This window comes from Arvicola amphibius, chromosome 14, assembly GCF_903992535.2.
Source record: "Arvicola amphibius chromosome 14, mArvAmp1.2, whole genome shotgun sequence".
NCBI classification, from domain to species: Eukaryota; Metazoa; Chordata; class Mammalia; order Rodentia; family Cricetidae; genus Arvicola; species Arvicola amphibius.
The window spans coordinates 44,085,653-44,097,152 of NC_052060.1; the positions used below are offsets into that span (position 1 = coordinate 44,085,653).

General features: G+C 45.2%; 1 protein-coding gene across 1 annotated transcript; it reads left to right on the forward strand.

Moving 5' to 3' along the window:
- Positions 1-7,637: 7,637 nt before the first annotated feature.
- Ddit4l (DNA damage inducible transcript 4 like) lies at positions 7,638-10,398 on the forward strand. The gene is made up of 3 exons (XM_038311887.1): positions 7,638-7,786; positions 8,027-8,167; positions 9,854-10,398. Exons 2-3 carry the CDS (start codon positions 8,077-8,079, stop codon positions 10,342-10,344), a joined length of 582 nt encoding a protein of 193 aa, XP_038167815.1. The 5' UTR covers positions 7,638-7,786; positions 8,027-8,076; the 3' UTR covers positions 10,345-10,398.
- The last annotated feature ends 1,102 nt before the right edge of the window (positions 10,399-11,500 follow it).

The following is an 11,500-nucleotide window of genomic DNA, read 5'->3' on the forward strand; positions in this document are numbered from 1 at the left end:
CTTAGTTCACAGGCAGTTGAACAATAAAGCAATGTTGCTGCTTTCTGAGTTGCTATTTTCTGAGCCTAGGGTTTTTGCTCAGCTGAAAGAGATTTAAATTAGAAGCCACACCTTCTTCCCTGTTAACAACCTCATCCCTGCCAGATGAAGCCAGTATACATCCGGGACTTCAGGTGCTGTCAGCACTGAGGGCTGGTGAGGGGCGCAGCGATGGAGACCGTGCTCCAGTTATTGGCCTCCGAAGGCTGCGGCCGAACTGATGGTCATCATCCTTGTCCTCAGCATCACATCACAGGGGCATTTCTGCCATTCCAAGTAACGCCCCCCCCCCCGAAATGGCAAGGATCTTTTCCAGAAACGAGCAATCTGTCTCGTTCCTAAGGTCTCCCTGTGCCTTGGCAGACCCTTTACCTCGGTAGACTTGTATGCGCTCACGTGAGCTGACTCACATTGCTGGGTAGATTTAGATACAACAAGCCCCTCTGACTGAGTTGACCTGCGCCGGCTTCGCTGGCACAAGCTTAGTACCTATTGTGCCACTTCATCTTCCATGGGACAAATGAAGAGACTCCCGTGGAGAGGACCTAAGTCAGTGCCTGCTTACCATAGCTGGGCTCTGAAGCCCTGACTGATTTAGTCTAAAGACAGATCCTTATGGCGTGCTGCTCACACGCACTCAAGTGAGCTCTGCTTCATACACTTTTAGCATCCAGACACCTGAGCCAACTGTACAGTACTTATGTAATCCCAAAACAAGTTAATTTGCTCAGTACCAGTTATTAGTCAACTCAGAAATGATGCATCCATGTTGCATGGTCAAATGCCCCTCTGCATGCTCAGAGCCCCGTCAGCATCGTACAGGCAGTTTCAGACCCTGTGATTTATCTCTCCCCTACTATAGTATATATCACCCAGAAAACAGTCCTAGTCACGAGCATATTTCAAATCCCAAACATTTTGGAGGATATTTCATAATATAATTACAGTGGAAGATATAACTGCATGTGTAATGGTGCTTACCCGCTCTAGTAAATTCAGAAGTAATAAGATGTGCATATCTTTCTGTATTAATTTGCTTCTTCCTAATTGGCTGCTTCCAGTACAAGTTGCCACAGACCATTACTTTAAATACATTTCCCAGTGTAAGGCCCTCCGTGTGTTTCCTTGTGGCTTTCTACTTCACTGAGTCGGAACATAATTCAGAATGTTATAGTGCCTCAAGTTTATTAAAAATAGGACATAATTTGTATATAATAGAGTCTTTTCTGACAAGCAGACTGCTTCACAGAGCTGCGTGTAGTTTTATGGGCCAGGCACAACAGCTCAGAACCGCACAAGACGGATTAGACTCATTAGCGGCATTATGTCTGACTTGAGATTACAGAGACTCAGCGAACATATGACTGGCCGGGAGCTGATCTGCCTTACCTCCAGGCTGCAGTTCACACAATAAATGCTTTATAATGTTTCTATTAATTGGTCTGTAAGTTGTTATGAGTGCTAAACAGCTTTACCTGTTTTGTTAGTCTTTTCCACTGAAGCCACCTACTTCCTAAACTTCGGCTCTCATTTGGGATCTTGTTTAAAAGCAATGGTTCTGTTTCAGCAGAGGTAGGGTCAGGCCTGAGAATGTGCGGTACGTGCAGATTCCTAAGCCACATCCATGAAACGCACAGTGAGTAGGGAGGCTACAAATCTTCCTTCGAACCTACACTAGACCGTGCATCTCAGTGTTCCTGTGGTGCCCTGTTTCACCTCTGAGTTCTTCACTCTGCTGTGGCTTGCATATGTCCCCAGAATTCGTCAATTGGGAAATTAATCCCCTGTGCAATGCAAAAGCATTGAGTGGTGGGCCTTTGAAGGGTGGTCAGGTGAGGAGGGCTCCCTCCTAGGAGTTATTGCTGGAGAGGATTCGTTACCACAGGACAGAGTTCCTGAATGAAGAATGAGTCTCTCTCCATCTTCCATTTCCTCTCCTCCTCCTCCTTTCTTCTCTCCCATGCCTTTTCTTCTCCCTTTCATCCTCTCTCATTTTCCTCTCTTCTGCACACAAAATTAGAACAGAAAGCCTTACCAGACTCTGTCCCCACTGACTATAGATTTCCAGCATTCAGAACTATAGGAAACAAATCTCTGCTCCCATAAATTAGCCAATCTTAGGTAAGCTGTCATAGAAACAGCACAGTGAATCAATACAATTATGATCTTGTACTAATTATCATCTACTTTTCTAACCATAATTCCCCTAGAATAGAGTCAATATTTACCTGACATTCTGTTGTATTTTCAGTGCCTATCATAGTTAATACTCAATTCTTATTAAATATTGATCATCAAATGAATTCTTATGTACAAATGATAAAAATTTTATATGCATTCTTGAGCTCGTATAAACATTCTGCCAGCAATGCTATCACAAGAATGTCACCAAAACACTGGAGTGGGTTTCTTTTTCATTAGTACAGTAAATTTCATCACTATAATCTGGCTTAATTTTATAGAGTCCCTTATGCTCTCATTCCCTGAATCCTCACAACAACCCTATGACGGAAGGCGTTATTTTAATTTCTATCTTAAAAAGTAATGCATAGAAATGTCCAGCTCGGGCTCTGATTCTTCTGCATGGACGGGCTCTGTGGGAGCCTTCTCAGCTTGGTCGATCACCTTCCTGGACCTGGGGGGAGTTGGGAGGACCTTGGTCTTAGCATAGAGTAGGGAACCCTGATGGCTCCTTGGCCTTGAGAGGGAGGGAGGGGAGGTATGGGGGGAGGGGAGGGGAGGGGAGGGGGAGGAGGAGGGGAGGAGATGGAAATTTTTAAATATAAAAAAATAAACCATGAAAAAAAAACTCAAAATGCATTATAATAAAAAAAAAAGAAATGTCCAGCTCCTTATTCAAATTGACCAAGCTATCCAATACCTTTGCTGGTATACAAACCCAGACATGTGGGCCTACGTCCATGCACCCAACTCCTACACCCTGAGCTAAGCATCGTGGAATCATTTCACCGCTTACTTCGCTGAGCTTTACATCTACAGAATGGTTCTTGGACCACCGGACAGAATCCTGTATCTACTTGACATGTCAATTCAGTTCTTAGGTTCAATCCTCTCTTGCAGAAACCCCATAGATTTTTGTCATGAGATAGTGTGTGGTTTTGGAGGGAGACAATATGAATGCCGGATACCTAAGACTTACTAGAAAACACTCACGATTAGGACATGTGACTGGTCCATGGAGGGGTAGCGTTGAAGGCAAATACCTACACATGAGCGTGTAGATTCTGTGTGCCTATCAAGAATTCCAGAGAAAGTGGTGTATCGTGGTAGTGTTCTGAAGTTGGAGAGTTTGAAAACTTTTATGATATAACCCTAGAAAAATGTCAGTGACCTACTCCATGTTCCTGGTTGACACTGACTGACAATAGTCACCTAAACTGTAAACCTTTCCACATCACAAGAAGGTAATACAGATCTTGTCTGCATTTAGACACATCACATTTTTTTTTATTTAGAGATAATATGTGTCATTGTTTATGACCATAATAAAGCCATACAACTATTTTGAGCATGAAGTCACTATGGTAACAGTTTTTCTGATTAAATTCAGAGTTGTAATGCCTTCTGCTAATGGGAGACACGGCTTTTAATGCAGGTACTCTGTATCATTTTATATTGGGGCTCGTTTTACTTTATGCCAGGCAAGGCTTGATGTTAACTTACCTAATGCAAATCCTACATCATAATATACAATAACTCGTGCTGCACGATTAATCATTTAATAAAAGTCTTACTGGTTGGAGCTTTTCAAAGGCAAGTGAAAATGAATGATATCATCAGAGGAAAAAACATAAAAAATTAGGGGATTCTACAGTCAATAGTTGTAGTTGTCGATATATTTCATCTATTTCTACAAAACTGCTTCTTGAATTATCAAAGTTAGCATTGTATATCACAGTGGAAAGTTCTATGTGTGTGTATGTGAGTGTGTGTGAGTGTGTGTGTGCATGTGCACACACTCATGTATGCCATGGAGCACAAATGAACATCAGAAGACAGCTTGTGTGAGGATGTTGTTGTCTCTTTCTACCATGCATGTCCTCGGGATTGAACTCAGGTTTTCTTACTTGGCAGCAAGGGTCTTTACCTTCTTTGTCATCTTGCCAGCACAGGACTCTGTACTCATATCATTTTCTTATATAACATCAGGTCTCCTTACCTGGTTACCTACACCTTGGTGGATTTTTTTAAATTACTTATCCAATGGCAAATATTTTACAGATATCTTGCAAACAATGCGAACCATAAATTTTCTTCTATCCGAGCAACACTTAAACTGAACCATAGAACCAGAGTTTCAGAACAATTAGAACAGCAATAGGAGCACCTTCCCTCACTGAACCCTTGAGACACTCCACAGATAAATGTATTCAAACATTTGGTCGCCAGCTAACAGTGCTGATTTGGAAGACCATGGAATCTTAGGAGGGAGGCTGCACCTCACTGCAGGAAGAGGACCACTGAAGGTGGGCCTTGGGGTTTGATAACAGCCCCACTTCCTGTCTGCTAACTATTTCTTGCCTGAGGACAGCTGCCTCCTGTTCCTGCCTCTCTGCCTTCTCCTTCATGGACTGTCTTCTTTCAGACTGTGAGCCAAAATAGGCCCTTCCTCCCCTAGGTTGTCTCTGGTCAGGGACTTGGTCTTCACAACTAAAATACTAGGGCCGCCCAGCATTTCATTTACCAGCTGAGTGCAGTCACAGGAAATCAGAGGCGTGGACCTTTAAAACGTTCCATCGCTTGTGAAGAAGGAGCAATCGTAGCATCCGGAAAAGGAGTCTGTCTTTCCACCCTGGCAAGCGGCCCCATAACTATGCTCAGAAATCCACTGGATGGATTAGGGGGCCCAGGCACTTTCCTCAGGTGTTACAGCTCATGAAATGAATGAAGCAGCACACTGAACGTCTTAACGAAGGTTCGGGAGCAACAGCATATACTGAGTAAAACGAGGAAACTGGCTGGGGAAATGCAATAAGCATTCCAAGGTAGGAGGCACCAGATGCCAGCATTTCCCCAATCAGATATTAGGGTATCTTTGTGTAGGTGTACTTTATGTAAGTAGTGGCGCTATGAACCCTGTATTTACACAAGGGAGCCCAGAACTTCGATGTTGCTCACATACCAACTATGGTTGCCATTTAATATTGCTTTTTCTTTTCTTCTTAAATGCCAGATGAGTAAATCACAGGAATAAAAACTGTAAGCTCTCTTAAGATGAAAGGCCTTACTTAGGATTTTGATAATTTGTTATCGTATATTGAGGCGTGAGAGGCATGCGAATGATTCCACCAATTAGTTCTGCTCCTATCCAGCTCTTATTTCAGGTGCCATCGCAAATATTTTCACCGACTTAGAGATGTAGTAAACCATACTGCATTTTGATAAACATCTGAAATGAGTCAGTATGATGAGCTTGCTGCTACCCATGAACTATAGTCACAACATTTTTCTCAAACTTCAGTGTATCATTTATGACCAAAACTACAGCTGTCTTGGTTTCCCTTGATTCCCTTTTTAAATCCTTAAAATGCTTCGTTGCCTTAAGTCATCCCTATAGTTGCAAGGGTGGACGTTGGTAACAGAAAACGGTTTTAAAACATCTTAGGTGGACTTAAGAAAGACTCTGCCATATACTGCAGGTATGTGCTCTACACTAGCGATTCCTCTGCCCTGTCATTCCTGGAAGTGTCATTCATTCGGTCAAAAAGAATGCTAGTATTTGAAATCATTTGCATGTTAGTGAATTATTTTCTGGAGCAAAATCCCAAAGGGTGATGTAAAATTAATTGTAGGTAGGTGAGCCCAGGGTCAATACTACAATCTAGGAGTTTCCATAATTTTGGTCCCGTGGAAATACTTAGGAATTGTGTCTAAATTCCCTAAGGAGTGGACATGCGCAGTGCCTCTGCTTCACCGGTGTCCATTCTGGTCACTTACGATTATAATACCAACAACTTTCCCTGAAGCAGGCAGCAAGCTTCTGTTACTACCAAGGCTGAGGAGATAAGAACAAGAGGCTCTATGGCTGGTGAAGGACAGAGTGTCTTGATTGGCAGGACACCTGGGGGTGGGGGTCAGCCATTGGACCTTCAAGCTCTAACCCCAGGAACCCTTTCTACCGGGCTTGTTTTCCACTTTTGTTATTAAAATAGAAGTGGGAAGCTGCTTTCCCCAGCCTATCAGCATCTCTCTCCTCAGCCTGCCTGACCTTGAGGCGGTGCAGCTGCTCTGGCGGAGTTAAAAATGGACCTTCACGCTGGCTTTAGTTTCTGTTGCTCTGCCTGCAAGTGTCCTCCCACTGATCTGTGTAGCGCCCCCTCTTTACCGTTTCTGTTGTTGTTTTTCTGACAAAGGGTTTTTAGCCTAGACAGCTGATCCTGCTTTTCAAGACCCTAACCTGTAGGTCCTTTGCTCACGTAGTTCCCAAAGCGCGGGACTGGTGCGAAAACCTCTCTGCTTGAACCAAACTCCCAGCCCCAACTATCTCCGCACTTTCTTCTTCTTTTGATCCCTGGCATCCCGGCTGGGAATACTCATACCTAGCAAATCCTGTGCTGTGGGCGCAGGGTAGCAGGGTAGAGGGAATAGGGTGGCTTGGGGTGTTCAGGAAAAAACACCCCAATAGGGTTTGGCGGCTTGCTTTTATGGGTGTGCGATCACCTCTGCTCGCTTTTGCCCATGACTCCTCGCGAGAGTCAGGAGCATTATCCCAGCAGGATAACTCTTTATTCTCCTGCCTCCAAACTTTTGAAGACCTAAGCCTAAACTTCTTCCAAAACAGGCCTACCCGGAACTTCAGCTTCTGGGAATGGCAATTGCTCCAAACTATCCTGCGGGTGGAGCAGGCAACGGAGATCCCGTTAGTGGTTTTGTTTAGTTTCTTGGCACTGCCCCTCTTCAATTCAAGCTCCCTGCTTTCAGAAGCCAGGTCGTAGAACTGTGCCAGGCTCGCCCTGGCCGCGGAGAAAACGTTTCAGTCACAGATGTAGCATCCCCAAAGATGTCCCATTGATTCCTGAGTGCAGCTGAAGCCAGAGAGCCCTGGCCACATCCGACCACCTGCAGAGACTGGGTGCGGACTGGAGTTGATGGGTGAGCTGTCAGAACAGGAGCATAAAGGCTGCTCACAGAATACCGGCTCAACTAAGCCAAGTACTTATTCAGGATGACACAGCAAAGCCCCAGGCCATGGCTAACAGGACCTGGAGCTTCCTCCTGCCTGAACAGCTCCTTCGCCAAGACCTGGGCAGTCTGAACTTGGGAGAACGCAAGCTATGGGCTGGAGCGAACATCAAAGAATCCAGGTTAGTGGCCAAAGGGAGGTAGGTGGTCCTTAAGTGAATTACAGTCAGGGTGACCAGTGGCCTACCCAGGAAGCAGCAGGTGTCTGCCCAACTGGTGGATGATCCTCAATTCCCAGAGGCTGGTCTAGGCCCCTGTCTTCACTGGGACTGAAAAGCCTGCGACCTGACCAGGCAGGGGCGGGCCGGGCACGGGCCGGGCGGGTGGCGCAGGTGGGCGTGCCGGCCAGGCAGGGAGGCAGGACCTATAAAGCACTCTGTGTTCCGGAGGCGGAGCGGCAGGGCGCAGCCTGTGCGGGTGGGCGCGGTGACCCGCAGCCTTTGGCTCGCAGCGGGACTGTGCCAGGGACCACTGTCCAAGGATCGGGCTACTGAGGGACGTCTGCCTCAGTTTACCCCCTCACCGCCCGGTGAAATCCCTGCAGGTGAGCGGCCGTCGGGGGCAGGAGTGGGCAGGGTCACTTCCCAGTTGTGCTAACTTTCGAGCTACTTTCAACTGGTTGGCGTCTCTGCTCCCTGGGCTTTGTCAACTTGAGTTACCAAAGCTGGTCCCTCCCTCTAGAAGGGCAGTGCCCGGGCTAGTTCTCTCTGGCGATGCCGGGACTCAGAGGAGCCTTTGCACTTCTTGAGTGCTTTTGCAAACTTCTCTCGCTTTTTCCCTACAGCGCCTTGGGGGAAACCGTTCTGCTCCGCGAGGGAAACAGAGCCGTTGACCATGGTTGCAACGGGCAGTTTGAGCAGTAAGAACCCGGCCAGCATTTCAGAGTTGCTGGACGGTGGCTATCACCCTGGGAGTCTGCTAAGTGGTGAGTCGCCCGGCTGCCCACCTCTCTCCTATCCGAAGGTCGCGGCCCCTCTCTAGATAGTGTAAGCGTCCCGCTTGAGCGCACGAGACCTCATTCTCTCCTAGACAGAGAAGACTATGAAATCCATCTGAGATGTCTTTCTAAACTTCCTTAGCATTGTCTGCCCACCAGAAACAAACATAACGAGAATACTGCGTTGTTCTAGTCTGCTAACAGGCTCTTAAGAATGACGTTCCCTATCCCTCCTAGTTGGGACATTAAGTGTTTAGCTGGGCGTATTTTAAGACATGCATTTACTTGTGTAACCAGCACCACTACGTATTCCTCCCAAATTCTTCTCTGCCCGTTTGCCATCTATTCCCTCTCTTTCTCATCCCCAGAGAACCATCCTTCAGCATTTTGTTACTATGTTAGTTTTGCTTTTAGAATGTTAGATGATAATGCAATCTGTGTTCTTCTGAGTTGGGTTTGCTTTTCCACAACTTAATATTTTGGAGCTAGATCCTTCCCTATTAATGTGTTACTTTCCATAACTAAGTAAGATTCCATTGTGAAATGAATCCGCTATTCTATTCCTAATGTCAGAAGAACAGTTTAGTAGCCCTGGCCCCATGTTAATCCTTTGCAACTCTGAATAGCGGTTTCTAATTTAACAGGCTACTCTACTATCAAAGATGGTGTGGGCACAGATTAAACCGCATAAGCTCTGTACATCTTCCTCATTTGTAAGATAAAATTAAGTTAATCCTATAAGAAAAAACTCTAAAATTGTCTGTCTTCACTGTAGTTAAAATATAGGTAAAATACAGATATGATTTGTAATATGTTAGTTAAATAAAAAAGAACAGCGACCTAAGTAAACACATGAAGTAGAAAGCAGGAGAGGTGAAGGAGGTTTGAGGCCACTGTGTGGTGTGGCACCCTGCCAGGTAGTAGGATTAATTTGGAAGGTAGGTGGCCAAATGCAGAGTTATCTATTTTCCTCTGAGCAAACCCAACTTTGTTTTCCTGGGTCTGTTTTGTTTTGCACAGCTAAGAAAAACCTACCCAGCCCAGTTATAAATAACCTCATGAACCTCAAAGGTCCCCTCCTCTGTGAGCAATCTTTAATCAAACAGCTCCAGGCTAAAATTGGGCCTCCAGGCCATTCTAGCAAAGTCTTTTAAAGAAAAAAAGTTGGGTAGATCATTAGTACTGTGATGGACTTATTTACAAGCGCTTGCAATCATTCTGTGCTTTAATACATACACACCAACGGTCCCTTTGTGAAGCAAAAGTAATGATTTCTATTCCAGATGTTCTGCTTGTTCGCTGCAAAAACACTAAAATAAACATGGAAAACCCTACATAGAGAGCAAGCGAGAAAGGAAATAACTAGTAAACTTGGATGACCACGGATAGGTTTTTGCTGCATAATCCTCAAGACTCTGAGGAGACATAGCAATCTAAAGAAAAATTGTTTGCACCTAGCACCGTATTCATCCGAGTCTTGAGTGCACCGATAGCTTTCAGACTTGAAAAGTTAAATGACTTATTTTACTGCCTATGGGTTAATGGCAAAGTGAGGCACCTGCTAACTCTCAAAGCTGTATCCAAAGCAGTTAGATGTAGAAGCTCATGGTGCCAGGCTTTCCTGTGCCAGGAAGACATTGTTTCTCTCGTCTCTAAAATGCTCCTTTCTTTCAGATTTCGACTACTGGGATTATGTGGTCCCTGAGCCCAACCTCAACGAGGTGGTATTTGAAGAGAGCACCTGCCAGAATTTGGTTAAGATGTTGGAAAACTGTCTATCCAAATCAAAGCAAACCAAACTGGGTTGCTCTAAGGTCTTGGTCCCTGAGAAACTGACCCAGAGAATTGCTCAAGATGTCCTGCGGCTCTCCTCCACGGAGCCCTGCGGTCTTCGGGGCTGTGTGATGCACGTGAACTTGGAAATTGAAAATGTGTGTAAAAAGCTTGATCGGATCGTGTGTGATGCTAGTGTGGTGCCCACCTTCGAGCTCACACTCGTGTTCAAGCAGGAGAACTACTCGTGGACCAGCCTCAGGGACTTCTTCTTTAGCCGAGGTCGCTTCTCGACCGGCCTTAGGCGAACTCTGATCCTAAGCTCGGGATTTCGGCTCGTTAAGAAAAAACTGTACTCTCTGATTGGAACAACGGTTATTGAAGAGTGCTAAGGAGGAAAAGCAATTAAAGGTTCCTAATGAGTGGATAATAAACCTCTAAAGCTATTCAGTCCGTCATTTGTGGTTTGCCTGCCTGCCCTCACCAAGAACTCCAGATTTAGGCCATCTTCCTTCTGTGTCTCTCCCCCATAGCAACCTACTTCAAAGGCTGATTTTTTTTTTCTTTTTGGCTTTTAAGACATAATCCAAGAGAGCAAATTGTCCATGTATGTGTCCGTGTAGAATGGGATGGAATAAGGAAGAAAAAGAAGCAAGACACTTCAATTTTATATTCGGTCTCGTATTTAACAGGTAGTCTGAGTAACAGAAAAAGACACACTTTGCCTAATTCGGCTTTCATATGCCTAGGGCTTGTTGTTGTTGTTGTCTTGTTCTCTCTCTCTCTCTCTCTCTCTCTCTCTCTCTCTCTCTCTCTCTCTTTCTCTCCCCTCTCAGAGTGATCTTCTCAATGACAGGATCTTACCAGATGATGTCCAGCCCATCAAAATATTCAGAGGTCCACACCACCAGCTTTCTACTCGAATTTGAAGAGGTCTTACACAAGAGGGTACAGTTAAATCGATGGGCTTAATTAAAATGTCACCTTACCTAAGAGTGAATAAATATCCCAGCAACAAGAGCATGGCCTCCTTGCTTGGTGTTGTCCCCACACCCATGCCCAAGAGACAAACAGTTTCCATGGTATTTTGATGATTACGGCAGTACTTCCGGTGTCTTTGGAGGATCACGTCGGTTCAGTGTTCCTAGTTCTCAGCTGTTGAATGTTGTTTTACCTTCTTTAGTTAGAGAAAGAGAAATGGCACACCGGCCTTTTTGGCATGTCGTTGATGTGGCTGAGCAAACAGTGATTTCCCATCTATGAAGATGGAGAAGGGGAAGCTCAGATCCCACCCTGGGTGGCGTCCACTTGATTACATTGCTGCTTTATGCCATTAAGATGCTCTGTCCCCAACAAAACATCTCACCCCATCATGGTGGCTCATCGCTGGCCTCTTCTGGGAATGGGACCACCTTTCACTGACTTCGCTCTTCCTAAGTGTCCATGTATTTATATTTGCAGAACCTGATTTGACTTTAACTTTTAGCTGCTGCTAAAGACTAGATACGAAAATCCTGTAATAACTTAAGTCAACCACTGCACACACCC